The sequence below is a fragment of the Lampetra planeri genome, chromosome 34, assembly GCF_965212315.1.
Source record: "Lampetra planeri chromosome 34, kcLamPlan1.2.h2, whole genome shotgun sequence".
NCBI classification, from domain to species: Eukaryota; Metazoa; Chordata; class Hyperoartia; order Petromyzontiformes; family Petromyzontidae; genus Lampetra; species Lampetra planeri.
Window position 1 is genome coordinate 5084805 of NC_136140.1, and position 25774 is coordinate 5110578.

The 25774-nt window shown below is 44.4% G+C and overlaps 1 protein-coding gene across 3 annotated transcripts in view; it reads left to right on the plus strand.

Annotated features, from left to right (window-relative positions):
- Window positions 1-25774, plus strand: part of LOC144730054 (transcription factor EC-like) — a 76863-nt gene that overhangs the window by 43610 nt on the left and 7479 nt on the right. For all 3 annotated transcript variants that reach the window (XM_078610572.1, XM_078610570.1, XM_078610571.1), the window contains exons 3-6: window positions 17128-17223; window positions 20936-21062; window positions 23372-23428; window positions 24461-24536. In XM_078610572.1, coding sequence (XP_078466698.1) covers window positions 17128-17223; window positions 20936-21062; window positions 23372-23428; window positions 24461-24536 — 356 coding nt within the window. The remainder of the gene's footprint in view (window positions 1-17127; window positions 17224-20935; window positions 21063-23371; window positions 23429-24460; window positions 24537-25774) is intronic.

Sequence of the window (25774 nt, forward strand, 5' to 3'; positions counted from 1 at the left end):
GAATGCCCGAATTAATGGAGTACACCTCTTACCACGTGAGTACGACTTCAACGTGGGCCCTTCAGCCTCGCGTTTGAACCCTTAACGTGCATACGTTACAAATAATTCTGAATTCTTTATCGAAATGTCATGCCCTCGTGTGTTTGTTCGGTGATGCTTTCACGGACATAAAACGCTTAGTTTGTCATACTTTCTATTTATATTCGACGAGCTATGCCTGAGCCACAGGTTCATTTGAGATTGAGCAATTCTCGTGATTGTATTTCTGAAATCAAATGCCTGCAAGTCTTTATCAGCGTTCGGTCACGAAAGCCTGGAGCTTATCATCAATAAATTATTGTTTATGGAATGACATGCAGGTTTTCATAGCTTCACGTTGTATTTTGGAGATCTCACATATCGGAGGCTATATTAATGTACTGATAAACTAAACACATTCGACCTCACACCATTTCAATGCAGGTTTCCCTTGCTTTGTGCGGGTTTGGTTTGTGCGATTTCGCGTGCACGCCAAAGTCCACCACGTGTGTCGTTTGAACCCACTCATAGGCGGCAAAGCGGCAGGCAGCTGCCTCGTGCGGTTTCGATTTGTGCGCCCTCTTTCTGGAAAGCATCTACCGCACAAAGCGCCGGGAAACCTATGCGTTGTATTTAAAGTGCGTTCCTGAATTTAAATATTCACGTTGTGTAGATATGTTTACTTAAAAATGTTATACGAGTAAGAAAATGTACATTTGTAATATTGATACAGTAATTGTCATATTTCTTTGTACGTAATGTTTTATTTAATTTGAACAGAAAGTATTGTAAAAGTATGTTTTGAATGTTTTGTATATTTATATTTACTTACAATCGCTATCTCGTGAAAAGCGACAATGTTTTAACAAAAGACATCTACGATACATGTAAGTTAAGCTAGTTGTTTGTTGATATTGCATTGGTAATGGTACAGAAGCACAACATAAAACAATACACATATAAAAAATAATATAAAACATCTAAAACGTATAACATATAAAAACATATAAAACGTATAACCTACAAAACATATAAAAAAAATTCACACTTTTGTCAATAACACTGAAGCCTTAAAATGAAAAATATATAATAATTGCAGATAAATCAAGTACTCTTTGTTTTTTTAGGTAAAGTCACGCAGGTAAAAAATAAAATAAAACAACTAAATTAAATCACGACGTTTCGGAGGCAACACAAGCTTCCGTCTTCAGGTGGAACTGTTACAGCCAAAGAGTATGAATCCTTGCAGTCACGAAAGCCTCAATTCTGGGATAAATCAAGTGTTTATCAATTATTTACATACTATAAAAAGACCATTGCCCGAACATCACCGATTATATATTTTAATGTGGGTATATTTTTTAACATATTTTAAATATGTATTTTTTTATTTTAATATAGTTGAGATTTAATCATTTTACCCCATAGTTATTGTGCAAAAAAAAACAAATCAATTGTGTAAATTTATTCCATCAACTCCGTGTTCATGACCTAACAGAATAAAAAAACAACGAAACTTGGAAACATTATGACGACATAAAAACGAATTCCTTTAAAAATGTTCATAATCAACGATTTTTGGGTTTAGATCGCGTTATTTATAAATGTGTCGTAACCCTCCACCACCCGACACGGCCAATCAGTAAAAAAAGTGTCACGTTGACAAAAGACAAATAGTTCACTGCTTTAGCCCACCGGTGTGTTGAAGCGTGAAACCACAACATTTACAATTTGAGTACGACGTTTCGCTGGTAATTGCATCCAGCATCATCGGGCAATTCGCCAGAATGGTGAGGCTCTGCTGTGTCTCCCGTTCTTATATAGAGCAGCAGCAGGGTGACGTCATCATTAACTCATTAACTCATCAGGTGCAAAGATTTGAGGGGGGGGGTTATTGTAATTATATACTTGATTAGTAATAAGGCTATTGTTACGATGCGAGTTGTAGATTAGTAATCATTTGGAATGTGTTCTATTGTGATTAAAAAAATGTTATATGTTAAACAGCACTGTGATTTTTATATCAACTAGCAGCACTACCCGCGCAAATATCTTTCCCATACTGTGCACTCCTATCGCATGTTTCATTGTTTATTGTTCTGACGTTCTGACCCGCCCCTACTGGACATAAAAAGAGCTTTATAGATCATCGGATTCCTCCAGCATTAATAAATAAATATTCTGATTCTGAGTGGGTGGAGGGTTGGTGGGGGGGGCAGACGTGGCGTCAGCACGAAGCTGTGCGCGGTGACGTCATTACGTAGATGCGCGCGTCACGTCACCACGCACATGTGCGCGGTGACGTCACCATCGCACGAATCTCCATCCGCGCGCCAGCCAGCAAAACTTTTTGTCATATATTCGACTGTACTACGATCTCTATACAATTCGATTATAATATATACCGTATTACGTACATGTGTAACTCGTGTATTCGTAGATAATTAGGTATAATAATGTTTAATATATGTTTAATGCATTTTCGTTATTTTTGTGTTAGCATTCTTTTTACAAACTCGTTCATTATTAATTTCGGGCCGTGTAAGCCCGAAATGCTTGCGTTACATGCAAAGGAATCGTTCTTAATTTTTAAAATCAGAAATGAGTCTTGATTTCCACGTGCATAATGACGCTTATTCTTAGCTGAAAAACGATCCTTATACTTGGACCGCGTTCATGAGTTCTTTACAAATTACTTGATTGTTCATGACAAGCACACACCAACTTTTTTCAAAAATAAAACTACTACTTGTGTTGAAATTGCTTGCTTTAAGTAACAGTATAGCAGTTCGTACAATAATGGAAAAGGTGGCAGAGCGTATCTCTGAAGTGTTTTTGTAGAATCGCTGCACTGAGAGTTTGCGGCAATTATTTTTACAAAAAAAAACTTCGGATTTCGCTTCAGCGTTCAAAATCAATATTTGTTTAGCCATCTAAAGGCAACCGAGATGTAAACGCAACTTCCACAGCTGTTCTAAAGCTTCCCCTATGTTATTGGTCGCGTCAATGCGATTTTTTTTCAGTGAAAGTAACTTCCCATAGTCTTGTTTAACAAAAACAAAATCTTACGAACTGCATAAATTAAATGCCTGCGTAGTTTTATTTCACATTTCATCAAGGGTTCTGGGACAGTCTTGTATGGACCCATGTTTTGTTAGTATAATTTATTTTACACACAAAAAGCAAACTACGTATTCCTAGTTTAACACGTAGGCTTTCGCGACCAATATCATGGGTTAGATCGCGTAAACACGTTCCTTCGGAGTGGGCAGGTAGGAACTTGGTTGGACAGCGCATTCGTGCACGACAGACAGACAAATAATCCCTGGTGGGCAGTGTGGAACCATATCCTCAGGCCCCTCTCCTGACTCCCCCCTTCCTTAGGCCACTCCCCTGACCCTTCTACCTTAGGCACCTCCCCTCTCCGTACCCGGCAGTAGGTCTCCACCAATCAAAGAGCTGTTTGTAAGGTCTCCACCAATCAAAGAGCTGTGTGTATTATATATTATGTACGACAGACAGACAGTCAGACAGACAGCTAAATAACCCCTGGTGGGCAGTGTGGAACATTGTTCCTCCCTGTAATATATAAATGTGTCGTCAAAAGCGTGGCCACCACATCTACGCCTCTATATAAGGAACGAAACAGGTGGACTATATAAGGAACGAAACAGGTGAACAGGTAATTACTGGCGAAACGTCGTACTCAGATTGTAAATGTTGTGGCTTGGCTCTCCAACACACCGGTGTGCTGTACTCGTAACAAATTGGCAACGTTCTGTTTACGTGACAACCCTTACTAGTTGGCTGTGTCGGATGGTGGCGGGTTTTAACGACATGTATATATTTACGCGATGTCACCCAAAAAAAACTCTTACGTATTCCTAACGTATCTATTTCTCCACGTGAAAATAAAAAAAAGTATGTATTGCCTAATCCATCAGCCGAACATAATTCTGGGAGTGCGTAATTTTAGCAGCATTGATTCAAGACGAGCATCGTCTCGACCGCTTTCAACATACAGTGTCTCATCAGCAGAGTCAGGCTTTCTTGAATCAGTGCTGCTGAACTGTCAGTTGTTGTAGGCAAGGACCCTCTGTTTAAAATATTGGTCCTGGTTTTGACGGAAAATTATATGATACGTAAGGGCCCGTCCATAAATGGCGTCACGCACCTAGGGGGGGGGGGGGTGGTCAGACATTTGTGACGATGTTTGACGAGGGGGGGGGGGGTTAAGAAATGTGACGTCACATCAAAATTCGCAACTTTAAATAAATATAGATAACACGTTCTACTTAATTAAATAGACTTTTTAATACATGTTTTCTCCTACAACATCAGAGTGCAGCGCCACATTAAATACGTACTACAATAACAATAGTTTAAAGCGATTTGAAGCATGTTTTATTTTCAAAATGGAAATATGGTTTTGGGGGGGGGGGGGGCAGAGCTTTGTGACGTCATATTTGAGGGGGGGGGTCTGACTTTTTGTGACGCCGTGTGACGAGGGGGGGGGGGTCAAAAATCGTCAAAAATCGCGTGACGTCATTTATGGACGGCCCCTAACTCAAAATAATGATTAGCGTCGTTGTGGAGAAAATAAATAAAACAAACAAGGAGACAATAAGTCCCCTTCACATATCCGCACCTCCGATGAGCATGGTTGCCGACGTCCGATACAAAATAATTTAAACATACATAGATCTCCAAATACAAAAACATTTACGTGTTATTTTTTTCAGTGTTATTTTACGTGAATTAGAAAAAAACGAAAAAACAACACGTGATCAACATCTGTACTGTCAAATTAATAAAATCCTTCATATGTTGCCATTCATTTGGTAACATTTCCAATTGTTCTGTTGGCATTATACCAAGTACTTTCGCAGCGAACATTGCTTACTACCTCGCGTCGCAGAACTGCCCCAGAACATCGCATTGTTGCATCACATCTCGTGGCATCGTCACCACTTGAGCAAACTTCTTGGCTACCCTGTCGTACGCCCTGCAAATCGCTTTCATTGCACACAAGGAGTGCAGCCACTGTGGGGGTCCCCTAGGTGTCTGGATATCGGCAACATTTGAATAAAATAAAAATCACGGGATTAATTATTATAAAAAAAAATAACATGAATTACAGCTTCTTGGTTCTTTCGGTAAAGTCACGTAGAAGGGAAATAATAAAATAATAAAAATAAAACATAATAAAATAATTCTCACGACTTAAAGCTTTCGTGACTGCAGGGATTCATCTTCTTGGTTCTTTCGGTAAAGTCACGTGACTTTACCGAAAGAACCAAGAAGATGAATTCTCACGACGTTTCGGCCACAACGCAAGCAGCCGTCCGCGTGACGCAGTGTGTGTTGAAAGAGGACGGCTGCTTGCGTTGTGGCCGAAACGTCGTGAGAATTATTTTATTATGTTTTATTTGTATAATTTAATGTTTTATTTTTATTATTTTATTATTTCCCTTCTACGTGACTTTACCGAAAGAACCAAAAAGATGAATCCCTGCAGTCACGAAAGCTTTAAATCGAAAATTGAATTGCAGCTTATAGAGCACCTTTGGTCAAATCTCAATGCGATTTGCATCTCAGATTGGCACGCTTGGCTACGTACGGTGCGAAAAAAGTTCAACATACATACTGTGCATACGATGACAATGGGGGGGGGGGGCAGTGTTTGGCTAAGAAGTGGATAAGCTAAAATCGAAAGTTCCCTCTGAAAGAGAAACGTTTTTCGGCGGGACTTGGAAGATGTTAACCGAACCGTGCTGCCTGTTTGTATCCATTCACCAAGGTGGCACAAACGGAGATTTTCTCGACGATTGGGAACTTTGAGCACACAGTAGGCACTCGGTCAGCGGTAGTAGTTGCATCGACTTCGCATTACCTACGACACAAACTATTTGGCAGCTCGTACAACTCTGGTGGCTCTGTTGAGTTGAACGTACTGTACGTTAAATCGGCTTTGGCAGGACTACAAATAAAGCGTGGCAAAGGGCGTTAACGCTCACGTGACGCAGTGTGTGTTGAACGAGACTAATTACACTGGTCAACAAAAAAAACATTTTTTTCTGGCCTGGACTTTTGCAGTTGTTTTAGACTAATTTCAAGGTGCTGATTCCAAATCTGATCTCAGATTTGCTCGATCACATTTCATTTTTATGCTACCGGCATACCCCATTTTCATTGATTTTACCCGAAATTAACTCTGTCACTTATGATTGCAAGTTGTTGCGAGCCAGTGACTGCTTTAGTGTTAAAATATGGTGCTGTATTTTTAGGGTGGTATGTTTATAATATCATTTTATGTAGATATCCACATTTATTTAATATTTTTCTTCTGCAGTTTTTATTGAAAATGCAATATTTGATATCTCAAAAAGCGGATGTGATAGACAAAAACTGATGCCAGATTTGGAATCAGCACCCCAAAATTACATTAAAACCGTTGGAATACCTTGTGCCAGAAAAAGTGTGTTGACCAGTGTAATAAGACCCCCCCCCCTCCTCCTCCTCTCCTTTTAGACTCTTTGAAAGACGAATTCGTGCACGATTAATTTACGTTGGCTCGTCGTTCATAACCGCTGATAACGACGTCAACTGCAGTGTTCAGCCGCTGCCGCTAGCTGGCAACAGGAGGCGGGCACCCACAACAGTGACGCAACGCAGCGTGCAGGCCACGTGCAGCGTGGGCGGGAAACCTGAAAGTTAAATTGAACGGGGTTCCGCGTGCGTCGCACCAGAACACATTTGAAATAAATGCGCGGCATCTAGGCACGTTCTGGAAACTAATGAGGCAGGTTCCAATGAGGTGGGATTTCTCCCCCCCCCCCCGCAACCAACAGGCCCTCGGTGCATTTTGCGATGCGATCGAATAGAACCACTTCACTCGTCGCGGGTTCGCCCCCACCAACCCCCGACTTCGACGGCAATCTGACGTTCGCTTGGTCTTCACCCGCCTCGTACGTCAAATTGCGCTCCCCCTCGTTCACCGCACTGAACCCCGACCTTCGCTCCCCCCCCCCCACCCCCCCACCGGTGTGTTCATATACCAGGCACCGTCGCACATGGACGCCTCGGCCAAGTACCACATGCCTCCGGGGCAGAGGCCGTCGGTCAAGAGGTTCCTCTCGGTGGGCCCTGGGGGCGGCCACAGGCCCCCGGGCAACGGGGCCTCGGGGTTGCCTAGCGGGGAGCTGGGGCACGCGCTGCCCGGGGACCCCCCCCCTACCCACGGTGCAGCGCACCCCGTGGCCATGCTCAACCTGCAGCTCAACCCCGAGCGAGAGGTATCGGGCGCCGGCAGACGCTCTGCGGCGGGCAGGGGGGGATTGCGGTCGCTCTCTCGACACCCCATTAAACTTCTCTCCTTTCGCGCCCCGGGCCTGTGCCATTCCATGCTATGCTACCGAGTTGCGCGCTGGGCAGCGACAAGCCCCTGCCGCACGCGTGCGGTGTTCGCAGTCGCGCCATTTGGGGGCCCTGCCGCTTGTGTTTTCGACGTCGTGCCGTTTGGCATGGGCCATCCTAACATTTCTCGGTCCACGTGCCGGGAGCTTCGTCGCTTCCTGAAGTTCTTGAAAGACGCTTTCAACCCCGTGGAGGAGAAATCACGTCGAACGACACGTGGCACAACCCGATTGCACATGGGACATCTGTAAAGCGGTGGTCGCTGCCCACCAAATGACTCGGTGGCACGGCGTGGTTGGCACTGGCCCTGGTGCTCGCAATGATTTGGTAGCCCGGCTCCTGTGTGCTTGTGGCCAATTTTACCCCCTGTACAGTTGCACAGCCTGCACACTCGATTGCTGTAGGACTCAAATGACTTTGTGATCTGACCGCTCGGGCTAGCCCGGGCGAACAGCGCTGGTGCACAGGTTGTTCCGGAGCGCGACCGGCCAACTCCCCTTGTCTGGTTTGATTTGCCCACTGTTTTTCTTATTTTGACCAATTTCCACCGCGGAATGCTCCGCTACATATTTGGAGAACCAGTGTGGACGTCTGGTGGCGCACAGTTAGATCGTGTGGTTGGCAGTTGGAAGGTTTTTCGTTCAATCCATGGCCGATTGTCGACTTGGCCACTCATCCTTTCCGTTGTTAATCAAAATGAGGACTGCTTTGTGAGGAAGTCAATTGTGGTTGTCCGAAGGATAGACTGACCCTGATATTGGAATGTGGATATTTCACAACTGGCTCAGGGCTGTATACAGAACATGATTCCTGCCATCTCCTTGTTTCAGCACTAAGCCACTTTTGTTTACTTTTGACAGCTTACATTACACAACTCTTGTGTGTATTCATAAGGCTGCCACACATCTGTGAAAAAGAGCTTCATAGCTCATCGGATTCCTCCGGTCTAAGTAAAGATTCTGATTCTCATTGTGATTGTGAAGATACAAGTAAATAATGCAATAGACGAGGATCCGTCTGACCATGTAAACGCAACAAGTTTAGTGCATCTGTCAGTTTGACTCCTGGAGAAATGTTTTCCAGCGGCATTTATTTAAGCAGGGAGACGCTGGACTGGTTTCAGCTCTCACAGTCACATCAGCAAGGTGTGGCCCAGTTATAAAATACCACGGGTTACCTGATGTTATGGCTAAGAACGCCTTTTAAGAGAACTTTGTTTCAGCAACCTCTGGACTGGTTCGGACCTGAGTGCCACAATGGAAGCATGTTTATTTATTTATATGTGCAGACAGACTTTTGCGTGTTTGCTCATTTGCACATTATCATTCATTTTTTAAACCAGCACATCGTAAATTCTGACCGTTTTGCTGCTTTGTGTTGAAATTGGCCTCGAAGCTTAGTGGACGGCGCTTGCCATTAATGTCTCTCAATAAAATAGCATTTGTTTTATAAGGCTGGCTCTGCTAGGAAGACCCAGGAGGTCGAAACCACTGCAGTGTGTGTGTGTTTAAAACAAACACTGCTGTTAAATATTTATCAGGTGGGCCCCATAAACAAATGCACTCAAATGTAGTTTCATTTTACGTGATGGGATACACTTTTGTCTGTTGATGTTTTGCACGTGCGTGCAAACGTTATTTAATCCTGTGAGAGCCCTTTGAGGAGTCAAGTCTTCCCTGCGACGGGACTTGGGAGAAACACAATCGGAAAATGTGGTGCAAGTGTACACAATTTTAGAATGTTTTAATACTTATAATCCTATTTTATGAAAAGCATAATTTAACCAGTTGCACAGCTCATAACTGTGTAATGGATAAGAACTAAAATTAATCTGCAGTTAGGAATATAAGAATGCCCCTTTTTTAAGTTGAACTTGTGCTTGCTATATGATTCATAAATGAATGACAGGAAGAGTTCAACAAAGTTACAGAATGGGATGATAATCTTACTGCCTATTAATTTTGCTTTTAGTACGGTGACCATGTGGTTCAGGAGTCAAGATCCAGATCACTGAACTGGCACTAGTAAAATCGTGGGCTCGAATCTGAGTTAAGGGTCTCAGCCCCGTCACCGATGACTGCACACAAAAACGCATTATAAAATGTGGGTTTTCACTTATGTTGGTTCATCTCCAGCTCTGAGATTTAAAAAACTACAGTGGTTTGAATGCCATAACATTAGTGCATCTCTATGCAATCATGGTATGTTGAAAGCGCATTGATTTGGAGGTCGCTGAAAGTAATCTCAGAAGTTGTTCTGTAATATCAACTTCAGTGGGCTATTCTCTTGCACGGATTAATGCACTGATCTGTGAGAGTTCCCAATTCGTACTTTGTATCATGACATGACAGTGTAACACCTATAGCAGAACTACATTTAAATACAAGTGAGAAGTGTTTTAACAAAAAATGTGTAGTCGCTTTTAGCGAGTGAAATGGCAGTTGAATGGATTCCATGCACCTCATCCATAAGTGGAGTGCGTAAGTAAAAAAACATTTTCATTGTTCTTTTTTAATTATATTTGTGAGACACGTTTGTTAACTTCTTAAATCAGTGCTCTTCTTTCGTCACAGCTCATTGCAGCGGCCGCGTGGGGCGTAGAGGCGTGCAGGCCGCATGTGATCGCTGTGCTCAGGGGCGTTGACCCACGACCCCTGTCGTTTGGCATGATAGAGTGACAGTGTGCTCAGATACTTTTTCCCGTTCACTTTAATGCACCCTGACCACCGTAACAATGTAACGACCACCAACCCGCCCGTTCTTTGCAAAGCTTTCACTTTGTTACTTTTGTTGGGTGTGATACGTGCATCGTGACACTTCGTTGCAGACGAATGAATGATTGAGAATGGCCTACAGAAGTTTAAACTAAATTATAACAAAATAAAAAGTTCACAGGTTATGATTAAACAAGATAGCATGCATTACGTATGCAACGGGCAGCATGAGAAAATATTATGCAATTGGTTGTAATTAATCTTGATTTGAAGCTTTCGTGGCTGCAGGAATCCATACTCTTTGGTTCTTTCGATAAAGTCACGTAGGTATAAAATAAATCACGACGTTTCGGGCGCAACACAAGCGTCCGTCATCAGGTGAGAAAGCATGATCGTAATTCTCCAACCTTTCCTTACAAGGGCTATGCAATTTGAATATTCGCTCAATATAACCCCTTTTCCCAAGAACAGCCAATCACACTGGTCTACACTGTGGCCTTCCACTACTCATCAAGGTTGTGCCTTGCTCGGGTGTGGACTGCAAATACCATATACAATCCTGTTTTTTTAAAGGGTTGGTTGAACCCTTTTGGGGTTAGTGCCTCGGTGTACAGGTGAGCAGCACGCTAGACTTGTGAGCCAGAGGTCGTCGGTTCAATCACCCAACACGACAGTGGAGACATTGATGCAAGTCCCCCCCCCCCACCATCGAGTAGTGTACATGCGTACGCCACAGTTAGTCCATTTAGAGGCCACGTGCGGTGGGGTAAAATGTTGGTACTCCCCCCATATCCCAAACATGTCCGGCCAGTGTGGAAGAGTAGGCCAAGGGCCCTCTGGAGGGGGCTCTCTAGAGCTCGCTCAGATGAACAATTTCATGTTTGCAGCTTTGGAAAAGTACTAATAATTATAATTTATAATCTGCATTCCATCCTAGGATCCCAATGTGCAATGCATGAAAAGTAGGAAACAAAAACAGACCCAGGACAACCGACCGTACTAAAGAGGGAAGGCCACTTTAAAGAGATGGGGTTTTCAAAGCAGACTCGAATGTATCTACCGACTCCCATTGCCTGATTTCAAGTGGCAATGCGTTCCATAGATTTGGTGCCACGCGGACAAAATATAAATCTAGCAGAGCCCCTTCCCGACCAGCAGTGGCATGAGCAAGTCATTTCAGGGCTGCACCTTGAGCAGATACAAATCCTTTGTTAGAATGATGTCGATGAGCAACGTAAGATTGTTCTTCGCGTGGCGAGGCATCTGATACGATGTTCAGACTGTGACAACACAACTGGCGCTGGGGCTTTGCCCACCACTTGCTCGAAGCGGCTGCTTCCTCGACGAAGCATAAGGCCATCCCTTGTTGAGATCGCTTCCCACGTGATGTTGACTTGCGTTGGAGTTCGCTTGAAAGTTACTTACACCCATGGAAACAACATGGCGGGTATTATTTGAGCTCTCACCAGCTGCGATGTTGTTTCAAAGGTCATTTTATTGTCAGAAATACACACAGGGCAAATCTGTATTTTTCCTCGCCAGTGTGGACATTTCACACAGGGGCGGTCTGCAGAGGGGCTGGGAGAATGGACCAGGGGCAGTGTCCTGCGCCTACCCTAGGTCGACTCAGCCTCAAAATGAATGCCTAGTGTGATGTGTAAACATTAGCACTGGGGAGACAAAGGCGGCCGAACGTGGTGCTGACCACCCACCGATTCGCACACCGTCTTGGCCTTAATAGGTGCTCGCGAACATAATTTGCCCCAACAGTCTGTTAGGGCTGTAGGGAGGGGGGGGGATCACAGGCATACCGATGTCATTATTCTGTCAAAGCTGCCACATCGCATTGTTCTTTTTATCTCCAAATGGCTGGGAATGCCTCATTAACGTCTCCTCTGATACACTGCACTCTTATAAAGGACCAACGTCAAGTTTAGATCGACAAGGTAAAAACCTCCAGCCGCAAATTATAGCATTAATGCTGTTGTTTAATGCTGTTCTTTTAATAAACATACCATTCAACTGAAAAGTTTACATTTATTTTGGTAGGAAGATCATTGTTGCACTGAAATTCGTATGTATCTTGAATGTTAAATTTCTCTTAAACATATTGTGTGTTTGAGATGTATAAAATAACGTCCCATGTACGGTGTAACAGTTGCCAGCAGGTATCCCATACAAAACAGGTCTTGAATATTGCATTGCCTCTCATCGCCACCTTGAAAACTCAGTTTTTAAAGTGGCAGGTTTTTTTATACCATAAAAAAATTATTTGTGCAACTTCGATTCTGAGATTATGCTTGTTAGTCGTGGATATTCATGGACTATTTTAGGCTGGTCTGGCAACATTTTTGGAGATGCTGATTCAAAATGCCCTCGCAAGCAGCAGAGTGACTAACCTGGAACAGCCGAACAGTCACAAAATGAGAGGTTACTGATCTCATTCAGGTCTCGTTCATAACTCCCTTCTGTCCCAATTTCAACGAGAATCGACACGTTAACACGACTTGACATAAAGCAACAATTATACCAATCGTATGTGAGAGTTCTGCCAATGAAGGATGAATATATTACTTATTTAAATGGTGACTTTGTAGTTCTTCTGATGATGGCATTATTTAGCAGTCCAATGCATTGATTTGTTGCTTGGCTATTTGTGAACAGGAATTGGCGGGAGTGGGAAATGCTAATTTCTCTTCACAGAGGGTTATTCTATATCACGCGTGTTTGCTATTGACGAGGCTGGGACCATCACACATTGTCACCATCAGCCATGGTCAATCCACTGCTGGTGGAAGTCATCCCCAACCTGCCGTGCTCTCTCAGGCGTGAGAGCTCTTTCACCCCGCGTGTTATCGGGTGAGCCACGGGCCCAGCGTTACAGAGTTGCAAGGCTTAGCCCTCTGACGTCGGTGGCAAACAACCCGTTTTGCCACACTGCACTTTGAAACCCAAAAATACGACCAAACAATTACAAATAAATAAGCGGCCAACTGCAAATGTGGTCATTTTTCCAGTTATCATCGTTTGCATCATCATCGCCATCAATGACTGCACTTGAGCTGATCTTATTCGTCCATGGCTGTGGTAGTTGTCCTTCTTTGCTTTGGCTGACATCCTGTTGTCAGTCTCATCCATGAACCATGATCCATTCTCGTGATGCAAACCACCCGCACTGAATTACTGCATGGTAATGCCTCGAACTTGTTATTGTTTTTCCCATCCCACGTGTTCCTCTTTCTCTTTCTGTGCAAGTCCAGGCATGCATCTCTCCGCGTTTCTTTCGTGTACTGCTCATATTTGTTTTGGCGCCCACGTTTCTGATCCGTGTGTCACGTAATATGCACTGATTGAAAACGTTCTTCATCAAGCACGTTGATTATCAAATTTAGTGGAACAAGAATCCACCTAGGGGGAGGAGTGGTGCAGTAGTTTCACGTACGTCACTACTAACCTGGGCACCTCAGTTGGATTTCCAGCCACAGCCAACATTAGTGACAAATGGTATCTGAACTGCCTTTACCACCAACCTACCCTGGCCAGTGTGGTGAGGTATGGTGAAACAATTCCCGTGGCTGACACGGCATGGAGAGGACTTCGACCGGCAGTGGATTTGACAAATATTTCCAGTAATCTGTCTGAAATATCACGCAATGCCATCCAGTGTAACTGGATATTCACAATTGTCACCATGAGCCGTGGTTAATCCACTGCTGGATGAAGGCATCTCCGACCTACCAGCCCCTCTCATGATCTTGCGATGTAACAATCGACACAGCGCCTGCACACGGATTGATGTAATTGCATCCAAACTCCTGGATACTTTTAAAAATGCACACTAGCATTTATCTCTTTTTTTATTGTAAAAAAAATTGCCAAAAAAAATTCTCCCGAAATTGAGGTGGGAAAAAAAGACTCATTCAGCAAAAAGTGCATTCTTTGCACAAAATATATAAATAAGCACACTGTCATGTGAGAAAGTTTTAGGTCACCAAGTCACGTAGCCATTAACATGCCAGTTTCTGTGGATGTGGAAAAAGAATCTGGAGTTAAGAAAGGGCACTTTCTTGAAACAATGCTTTGGTCGTCCTATTGACATTCTATCATGTGATGCCCTCCATGACCAAGGTTTATAAATACGGCCCAGGGATGGGCAGTCCCCACTGGGCAATGGAATTGCAAAACCACCGTTTAGTCCGTCACAATTTAACTCCGTTTTTGTGGGTTGGTGATTTAACTTTGCAGAAGGTGCATTTTATATTATGCTTCGAATAATAATCTGGTGATATATAAACTCCACGTATTACTACAAATAGAAAACGTAAAAAAACAGCAACACACAGTGCGTGTACTTGTACGGCACCGAAAGTCAATCCAGTGCCGGTTGAGGGCCTCCATATGCCGTACGGATCATCGAAGTTATTTGACTATACGTTACCACAGTGGTCAGCGTGGGTTGCGAAGAGGGAAGCAATAGAGTGATGTACAATAAAATAATAAAAGTTGATTACATTACAGTCCTTTGTCATTCCACTGCTGGATCACTGCCTTCCTATGCTGTGTAGGCCATGGGGGTTGTTTGACTGTCGATCACCATTGTGGTAAATGCAGATTGGTGACGGGTGCTTGCAGGACCAATTGCGTCTTGGTAAAATTGAATTCAGAATCGCTGTGGCTTTTCTTTTGTTCATGTTGAATTCGTTTTTTGGCAACAATTTGCTCTGTTGTTACTGCAAAGGGCCTTCTTCCAACGTTTTTTTGTTTGTTTTTATATGTGTCGTTGTCTTTGCGTTAAAGTCATGCGTGTTTCTCTATGACAGTTTTGCTACTCAAAGTCTTCCTGTTGATGGCATGTGACTAAAGAACTGTGAGCAGAAAAAAAAATTTGGCCACAGAATTCTGCATTTTGTTTCCTGTTATTATTTTTTTATATCACGGGGCATACTTGTATTGCTATCATGTGACAGTGATAAGTTCAGGGTCTTTAGTGCAACCTCATGTTTCCATACAGATGACAAATCACCTTTCTTTACTCACCCGAACGCCTACGAACAGATCATCATAATATCCCCTGATCTTGTCAAAAGTCAGAAACAAAGCAGGGTCGTTGAGTTTGTATAGTCCGTGCAGGCTTGGCTCCAGGAGAATGAGACCAAGGCCAATCCAGACGAATTTAGATTGATGATGCAGTTGCTTGGACAGGTTTCAGTGTAGCACAACTACTCGCAAGAACTGCCAAAGGCAGAGCCCTTCGGCGTAGGATAGTCCATCTCACTGTAAACCCTCGAATAGAGGAATATAGAAACAAAACGGATGAGAGACTGAGCAGAAATAGAAGTTGGTCAGCAGATGGGCATATAGCAATTGATTCTTGAACATATCTGGGTGGAGATTTTGAGTGTTATCCCCTTGCGTTTGTGGGCTTCCTCTCACTTCACGAGCGCAGGACTGGACAATTGCCTTCTCACTCCACTCCTGGGAGAAGGGCCTCCACTTGAGGTAGCTCGATAGCCTATTCTTCCACACTTGACAGTCATCTGGAGAGGACTCACATTTTACCCCACGGCACTTGATCTGTGAATCAACTAACTGTGGTGTACCAATTTTTACAGTTTAGTGGACAGGGGGTGGTGGGGAAGGGGGGCATTTGATAAAGTTGCCCACTGTTTCAACTAAAATGACGCTTTTGAAAGAGTATTGAGACTTAATCGCGCTTTCCTGGATTTAAAACGGAATGAATGTTTGCGTGTTTGTGCCCAGCAGGATGAACCGATGCGCACATGACTGAGCGACCCCATTTGTTTTTTCACCTAAAACTAGTTTTAGCGGCAGTATTGTAGCCACATGTTACACACAATTCATTATTTAGTTCCTGTTATTAGATGTTAACTCCCGCACCTGGTGTGCAGGAGGTCGTGGGTTTGATCCCGACCCTGACACCTGTATATTTGGAGTTTGCGTGTCTCTCTCCCTGTGGTCGCGTGGATTCTGCTTCCGGTTTTCCCCTCCGCATTTGGAAACATGCGTTTAGAGTATTTGGCTGCTATGAAGCTAAACTGTTTTTTTACCAACTAAGGCCGCTGAGTTGCCAGGTTGCTTCTGAAAAAGGGCTTTATAGCTCAGTGGGCCTTACCCGGTCAGATGAAAAAAAAAATGTTTAGTTTAGTTTTCATTTTCTTTTGATAGGTTGCACAATTTATCGTATTAATATTGTAATTAATCACTATATTGTGGATATTCGCAAAATATAGACCAGTATAACATGGCATTGGGCGTGGAGCGGTGGCGCAGTGGTTAGCACACTGTGCTATGAACACTATGACCTGTGGTCGATTCCAGGCCTGACCTGACATCAGTGGTGAGTGGTTTCTGAACCCCATTTCTGGATCCACCCCCCTATACCAACCTAAACTGACCAGCGTGGTGAAGTATGGTCAAACAACTCCCACGACTAACACAGCAGTTTATTGACAAATTATTTAAAAAGTGATCAATTGTTATTATACCCTGTGGATTATAATACGCATATTTCCCCCCATATATGTTTAAGCAATGGTCGGGGTACATCTTATAATCTGGTGTGTGGTTGCGTGTGTCTAAGACCAGATTTGTGTAAATTGGAGAATACGGTATTGTAATTAAACTACGATGTTGACGTTGCCACTTTTTTCAAGGTGTGCGAGCATTACCTGTGCTTTGTCGCACACTGCCGTTAACCCTTTTTTTTACCATCAAGTCTGCCAAGATCAGGGTGGCAGCCTTCCCCTAACACCCTGGTGCAGCGGGCCTCTTCGCAAGAGCCCTTAAATTGAATTCTCGCGCGTTAAAGCCCCGTCTCGCAAACCCGGCCTCCTACACGACCAAGCGGCCCAGGGAGGGGTGGGGTGCGCATGGAACTGGCATCGCCGCGCCGCGCGAAAGACGCGCGCGTCGTGGGGATTAACCGGCGACCATGGTTCTCTCGATGATTGTCTGGCAGATGGACGATGTCATCGACGACATCATAAGCCTGGAGAGCAGCATGAAGGACGACATGATCAACGGCTTCCTGGACCCGACGACTCTCTCCCACCCGGTGGGTAGGACGCGCCACCGTCGCTTCGACTTGGCCACCGCGAGGGCGGTTTTTTGTTTGCCGTCATCGTCGTCGTTGTTGTGCTCATGAAGGGCAGCAGCCCTGCCATCGCTCGCTCGTGCAACTGCTGGCGGGATGGCCTCCGCTAGAGGGAAGCTCTGGAGAGCCTCTCTAAAACGACGGTATATGTTGTGCCTACTCTTGCACGCTATCCTGCCTGGCCTGCCGATGGATTACATTACACCTACAATGAGCACGTGTGGCTACGTATGGTGCGAAAGAAGTTCAACATGTTTATTTACACGTGTTTTGTTTTTTCTACTTTAAAATGTGGTTGGACCCATTTATACTGCTGGGCAGACTGAAGTCCTACTGGACATCTGTGAAAAAGTGCTTCTTAGGTCATCGGATTCCTCCAGTCTAAGTTCAGAACATCTCTCCGGTTGATCCCATCGAAAGTTAACGCTCTCTGATATTTAAAAGCTTTTATTTCTGTGATTATACTAAGCCCTACGGCAGAGAGATGAGGGTAAAAAAATTTAATAAATTAAATTGATTGAATTTATTTTAATTAAAATAAATTTATTTATTTTAGATTTGATTTATTTTAATTAAAATAAATTTATTCATAAATTAATTTATTTTAGTTTAAATAAATTAAATAGATTTAAATTTCGATTTAAAGCTTTCGTGACTGCAGGGATTCATCTTCTTGGTTCTTTCGGTAAAGTCACGTAGAAGGGAAATAATACAATAATAAAAATAAAACATAATAAAATACAATTCTCACGACGTTTCGGCCACAACACAAGCAGCCGTCCTCAGGTAAAGAACAGGTCTGTCAGACGCTGTCTTTCCGACAGACCTGTTCTTCACCTGAGGGCGGCTGCTTGCGTTGTGGCCGAAACGTCGTGAGAATTGTATTTTATTATGTTTTATCTTTATTATTTTATTATTACCCATCTAAGTAAATATTTTGATTCTGAAGTGGTGGGGGTGGAATTTAAGATAATTGTCCATCTCGTTAATGTCCAGAGTAGGAGATTGAACTAGCCATCTCTGTCATGCAAGTCCAGTCTGCCAAACCATTATACCATGGACAGATCACTGGTTCTGTGTCGAAGGTAAACATTAAAGGTCGTGCAAGTGTACATAATCATGTTCCGTACACGAAGAGAGCCTGGGTTTGTTGCAAAGTTAATTAGCATTAACATTTTATTACTAATCCTTTGTGTACGTGACACCCCTTAACAATCACACTCTCTTGTGTGGGGCCTGGACACGATTTCAATGTACTGCGTCTCACTTCCATACAATTGTTTCATTGATGCGTTGTTTTAATGAGCACGTTATATCTATGTATTTGTACCTACGTATGGTGAGATTGCATTATGTTCACCAACATAGCGCTCTTGTTCATATTTCACTGTTCCAGCTGCTACTGACACTTGTAAAAAAAATAAACCCCGTGACCCAGTAGAGGATTGTCAAAAGAGCCGTAAATGCAAAGTACTGCAGCCACATTTACCACGAACAAGTTTGCAAATCCTCCGTGCAACCAATTTATTGCTGCTATTTTGCCGGCACTCCCTTGAAAATGAGATCCAAAAGCTCAAGGGATGTGTCCTGACCATATCAAGAAAAATTAAAATTGCAATAATCATCGACATCTGCCATATGCCAGTTACCACCTTGTGACAGATTTGTTGTGACTTCAGATTAACTCGCAATATTAATATGATGGCTTATCGCTTGCGTTATAAGTGGCACATCTTGCCCAAAAGTGAACTTTTTTTTAAAGATCACTGCATCTCTTATAAAATTTAAATGTTTGTCTATGTGAAACAACATAATGCGTAGAACAGTTGGATGAGTAGTGCAGTGGATAGAGTGCGATTCACAATCAGAATGTTGTAAGATCAGGGATTGGCTCGTTATCCATCTGATTTCAATAAAACACATTCCTGCGGAGGGAGCTGGTAGTAACGTTGGGTTGCTCGGTCAATGGCCAGGGTCAACGGCGGCGTGGTGTATTCCGCAAATATTCCCGACTGTGAGGGCGGGCACAAGCCGGCGTGAGTAGGTTAAACGTTGAGTTTTATAAGGGCACCATGGGGTGACCAGCCCCTCCCCACCCAGCCCCACCCCTCCCAGCCCCCACACAGCACCACCCTCCCCACCCAGCCCCTCCCCACCCTCCCCACCCAGCCCCTCCCCACCCTCCTCACCCAGCCCCTCCCCACCCTCCCCCCCTCCCCTCCCCACCCAGCCCCACCCTCCCCACCCAGCCCCTCCCTACCCTCCCCTCCCCACCCAGCCCCTCCCTGCACGACGGACGGACGGACACAATAATCCCTTGTGAGCTGGTGTAACCAGGAGGTTCCTACCAGTACAAACGTGCGGTGTTTTCATGAAGTCGACAGTGGATTCCTATGGATAAACTCCCCATTCACCATCGGAATATGGATTTCACAAATGGCTCATAGCTGTGAACATGAAAATAACACTGCCCAAATGTTAGTTGAGCAGATTTTTTTAAAGTAGTATTTTTTAAGTATTGCTGTGAAATGATGAACCTTCAAAGTCGGTTTTAAAAATCCACTGGAGTGTTATTCAATTGCTCAAAACGATGACCATGTAAGTTCTATAAGCGTGTATTTAAAAAAAAATGTCTGCTCGGTCAACACAGGCTACGTCCCAGAATAGCTGGCATCATGTCACAAGTAAGCTTTATAAGTGGCACTTTTCCGATAATTAAGGTCGCCACAAGATGAAATGCTGGAAGAGCTCAATGCACTCTCTAAACTGAGCTCTTCTTACCCATGTGTGCGAAATAAGTTCAATTGCCCTGAAAGAACACACGGGCACAGAGAAGATGAACACCAAATAAGAAGTGGTACGACCCATAGTTGATGCTGTAAGGTTTACGCTGCTCAATAATGATTGTGAGTACAATGAACACATAATTAATTGTTTTCTGAATAACACGCTCAGCTTATAAGAGTATATTACTAAAAAATTACATATCTATATTTTCCAAAAGAGTCTCAAGCCTTTTTTTTCCAGGAGGGTCCTGTATCGCGACGTTTGGCAAATTCCCGAATGATCGTTTTGCAACCAGAGCGGTTGATGGAAACCCACCGATATGAGGGGACGGTATAACATTCAATAATCTCTCCAAGAGACTTGCCATACTGCCACATGCTGGCTGCTTTCGTAGCTCTGCAGATCGAAAAGTCTGATCCGTGCTCTGAAGCCCATGTGGTATTCCCATCCACGTTTGTTTTAAAACTAAACTATACTATTTATTTTTTATTAGGTAAGGCCCACTGAGCTATATAGCTATTTTTCAGAAGCGACCTGGCCACAAGTGATAGCTCAAATAAGTGGCTTTTCACGTTCAAATGTATTGCAGCCAAATACTCTAAACGCGCGTTGATTCTAAATATGGAGGGAAAAACCGGAGGACAAGGAGAAAATTCCACACGACCACGGGGAGAGAGAAAGAGAGAACACGCAAATTAGAAATATACAGCAGCAGGCGTCAAGGGTCGGGATCGAACTCACGACCTCCTGTATACCAGGCGAGGTAGTTAACATCTCGCCACCGCGTTTGCTGCGCCTTCTCTGGCATGGGCACCACCAGCTGCTCGTCCCTGCGTGTTGATCACGAGCGCCAGCAAAGCTCCGCTGTGGCGTGTGCGGCGTGCAGGTGGGCTTGTCCGGCGGACTGCTGGAGGGGTACGCGGGGCCGGGCATGGTGGTGCCGGGCGTGAACATGGCCAATGGCTCGTGCCACGGGGGCTTGCCCGCCATGAAGAGGGAGCACGCGGGGAGGGGTGAGTGTCTCCACGTGTACGGGGGGGGGGGGGGTGTGTGTCGTTCTCTCGGTGTTCATTTCGCCGCGTACCTCTTCGATGGTAAGTGAGGACAATTTTCTTTCTAGGTCAGGCCCACTGAGCCATATAGAGCTCTTTTCCAGAAGCGACCTGGTCGCAAATGATAGCTGAACGAAGTGGCTTATGACGTGGAAATCTTATAGCCGCCAAATATTCTAAACGCGTGTTTCTAAACGTGGAGGGAAAAACCAGAGGACCCTGAGAAAATTTTACGCGACCATGGGGAGAACATGTAAACTCCAAATATACAAGAGTCAGGGTCAGGATTGAACCTACAAACTCCTGTACACCATTTGACTTATCGCGACTGTTCCTTTCACGGTGGAGCCTGTGGAAGGCACGGGTGAAGCATCCTGTCGCCGGGATAACCCTGCACCTGCATATATGGTTCAGTAAGGCGTAGGGATGATTAGAGTCTCATCTGTCCATCTCTCAAAGCAGTTGACGCATTCTGTTGCAATTTAAAGGCAGCCGAAAGACACGGACATTGTCCCTAATAACAAAACGATATATACCATAATATTAATTTACAGTCCTCGTGTCAATCTTCTGCTGGGTGAAGGCCACCCCACTCCGTGTTGGTGGTGGGAGTTTCTGGGCCCTACTTGAACCTTACTTGAAACAGCAATCGTGCTGTGACGGTTCCACCTGAAGACGGAAGCTTGTGTTGCCTCCGAAACGTCGTGATTTTTTATTTTTATTTTACTTTTATTAATTTTAATTTTTTACCTACATGACTTTACCGAAAAAACCAAGGAACTTGAACCACAGTGCTCGATCCGAGTGGGAGAAGGGGTGCCAGGACTCTTTTTTTTCCGCACATCCCTCGCCGGTGACGTCGGCCACGGCTGGGACTCAAACTCGGGTTTTGCCGGCTTCAGCTGAAGACCGCAGTTGCTCCAACTAGTGTGCCACCCTTCCACCACCTCTTGTTTAAATATTAATACAAGCGTAACGTCGACGAACGTTGGCCCCTGCACCATTAATCCTCACCGCCAATATTGTGACGTTCCCTTTCACTCTTCACCCACCGCACGCTTGTAGAAGATGAATCGTACGGGGTGCCCGGGCCTAGGAATTGGCAGAGGTGACTGAAACTCGAGACAGAGATATACAGGGGGGGGTTTGTTTCTCCGGTGGATGTTAATGGTGAGAAAGTTCAGTCCTCCTCGTAAGGAAAATCACTGTCCGTCGTCCGAGCTGAGGCTGGGACACGCGAACCCCAGAGAAGGGGTCTGGATGGTGTAAGTAGCGAGTTTTTTTTTTTAGGGCAGATAGCCAAGCATGTGACGTGCATTAGCGTGGCTGGGGGCAGAGCTTTCGCAAACAAAGATCGCTCAGTGTGGCCTGTGGGGTGGTATGTGATAACAAGTGCTAAGAAGCACTGTTTGCATGCATTGGACCCCCGTTACAGCCTCCAGCCTGTGTACTTTGAATGTGGAAATGCAAATTGTTAGTGAACAAGCGCTGAGGCTATTCGCATTTGAAGTACCCATCGTTTGCACAGCAGTGTTGTTTACGAATTTCGGTGTGATGCTTTTGAACACGAGGGATACGTGTGTATGTGAAGTTTGGCTTGCACTTGCTGTAAACGTTATTTCACTACGCTGTACATAATCGTCATCATCAGCCATGATCAATCGACATAGGAACTGATCCATCTCCTCTGTGGATTCCCTTTTGGGCATGTATCTATAAGAATTAGTGTAATACGACTATACTCTGCGCGTGAGTATATAAACAAGTGAACGGACGTTCAATTCAGCATTTATCCAATATGTGTGGTAGCCTCTCTGTTGACTGCCACTCCACTCTCTAAGCCTCAACGTATCTATGTTGAACTTCATCCGCGCGGTATGTACCAATTCATGTTGATCGGAGGGAAGAACAACAAACTTAAACGCAACAAGCAGTTCTCAAGATATGAGTTTTCAATCTAAATTATTTAAAAGTGCGTAACTCCAGTGGCTTCCTAATATCGGAAGGAAGAGCGTTCCAGACGGCCGCAGAAGCGCGTTTGAAAGCGCGCGATGCGGTGACCGTCTTATGTTCCATGGCTCGCGAAAAGCCGCTGCGTCATCCCTTCTAGCGACACGTCCAGCACAGATCCACTTACTATGCTTAACGGTCACTTTTGAAATTAAAGCGTCACATATGAACAAACAATGAATAAATACGTTTCTGAAACCTTGGCGAGTATTATTTGCGCCACGCGGCGTGTTTAACTTTGTCGTGGTGGTGTGTTACAGATCCTGATGTCCGGGCCCTCGCTAAAGAACGTCAGAAGAAGGATAACCACAACTTAAGTGAGTTTCATTGACAAACAAAATACAGTGGACAGAATTGCGCACAATGAAATCACGTAATTCTCTAGATGACCAAACTTCAGTTCACCCATTTCAACTCATCCTCATAAAAAAATGCGTTGACCAAATGATGAGCCACTTCATTGAACTATCACTTGCGGCCAGGTCGCTTCTGATAAAGAGCTGTAGATCTCAGTGGGCCTTAGCTGGTAAAATAAAAATTGTAAAACAAAAAGTGTAATTTATCAGACAAGGGGGTGGAGCAGTGGCGCAAGTTGTTAGTGCTCTGTGCTGTGAACTCGGTGACTTGTGTTTGACTCCCATCCAGTGGTGAACGATATCTGAACCAGTCTTGGGCACCCTCTTAGTCAGCAAGCATTGACCAGTGGAGTGAATATGATCAACAATTGTTACCACGGCAAGCACCTTTGTGTTTACCGTGGTAATAATTTACTGTTATTTCCAAAGCTCACAAAGAAAACGTGAGAAAAGCTGAGAAGTGTGGAAAGAAAGTTCAGGAGTTGCATGCTGAGAATTTTACTTCAGAGACAAAAAAGAGGAACAGATTGACCAGGGAACAAACGCTTCTGATTTGCTTTTGTTCCCAGCATAGGATGATGTCTACCGCAAGGGATGATGGCCAATGTGAGACTGGTGACAGAACTGGCAACTAAAGGTCACGTGAATTGTAAAAACCGCATGACTGCTAGGGATGGTGGCGGCACGTGGAGGCAAACGCCTGCAATCCATCACTTGGTTTGGCGAGAGAAATAGGGTGTTCCGTAACAGTGGCATCGCATGGTTGGCATCGGCTCTGGTGCAAGGAATTCAATTGGGGGAAGGGGAGTCTGTCCAATTTCCTCCCACGTCTCGATCCTGTGATGCCTGGGCCTCTCTAGCCCCTTGGGCCCTGGCGGGCCGTCGCACCGCCCTGCACACTCGCTAGCTATGCCACTCCCGCAATGTCATGCCGTGCGCGTTTTACCTTTCGTAGTCACGCTCACCTTGGCGATGTTTCTCTTTCACAAACAGTTGAGCGCAGAAGACGGTTCAACATCAATGATCGCATTAAGGAGCTTGGAACGTTAATCCCCAAGTCCAACGACCCGTAAGCATTTATTCTTGATTCTGTTTCCGCACAGCACTCGTTTTTTTTCTTCCGCCACAGAGGTTGCGTTTCATAATAATAAGGATAATGAGAATAATAATGAAAATGTTTTATATGTCCGTATTGCAACACATTCATCTTTGAGGTGTGATCATGTTTCAAAGTAGGTACATATAAAGTAGACAAATACAAAGTAGGCACATACAAAGTAGACACATACAAAGTAGGCACACATATAAAGTTGGCACATAAGAAGCCAGGCATGGTGGCTGGCACACAACCGTGAGCCCAACATTTTGGGTGCGGGAGTTTGTGGGTCCAAACAAATTTGTGGAACTTCCAAACCCCCTCCACGAGCTGCAAGGTGGCCCATGTGGCAACAGAGCAAGTTGATTGATGCCAATTGTGCGGAGTTTTTTTTAAATCGATATTCCGGCACGAGCGTGTGGTGGGTTTTCTCCAGCCACTGCTGTTTTGGATCCACGAGCCAAACACTCGACAGTCGCCAAGGGAAATCGGCCAAATGTTCGATTGTGGGGCCTTTTCCGCAAAGGAAAAATTGTCTTAGGACTAGATGAGGCCTGCCCTGGTTAAACAGAGTCGAGTATTGTTATCACTATCTTATAATCCGTAATTGCAACACTTGGAAAACCTGGGTTACCCTTGGAAAACAAGCGCCGTAACTCAGAATGACTTCACAATATAAATTTTCTTTCAAAGACCTCTGTATGTTAAAGTAAAAGCAAGTCATTGTTGCCTGCATCATCGTCATACAGACTCGGTTGACCCACGCGTTCGCTCTTAATGAAAACACCGCAGTGGCATTGGCTTTAAATGCACTTTCCGTGTACCTCCGTTTGTTTGGAAAAAAGTAATTATTATGCAAACCGCTACTCTTCCTGCGCAGTGCCTCGATATATGTGAATATTTTTTGCTGTAATATACCAATCAAATTGCATTATAGAATTGGACAGCCCTCTGCGAAGTATGCAATTCTGCACGTATTGCTGGGGCTGTTGTGAGCTCACGTAATTACTTTCTCATTCATCCCCTTGTGGTATTAACTTGTATTAAATGTCTCATTAGCCTTCACGCACGCTCCCACACAAACAGCTTGCTCATGCTCATGAATGCACACGGTCGTTAAAGTGTAGTATTGTACAGAGGGAGCTGGCACCGCTGAGATCCTGGGTTTTAATATGGAAAGCCGCTCGCGATTCAACCAGATTCTTAAGTTT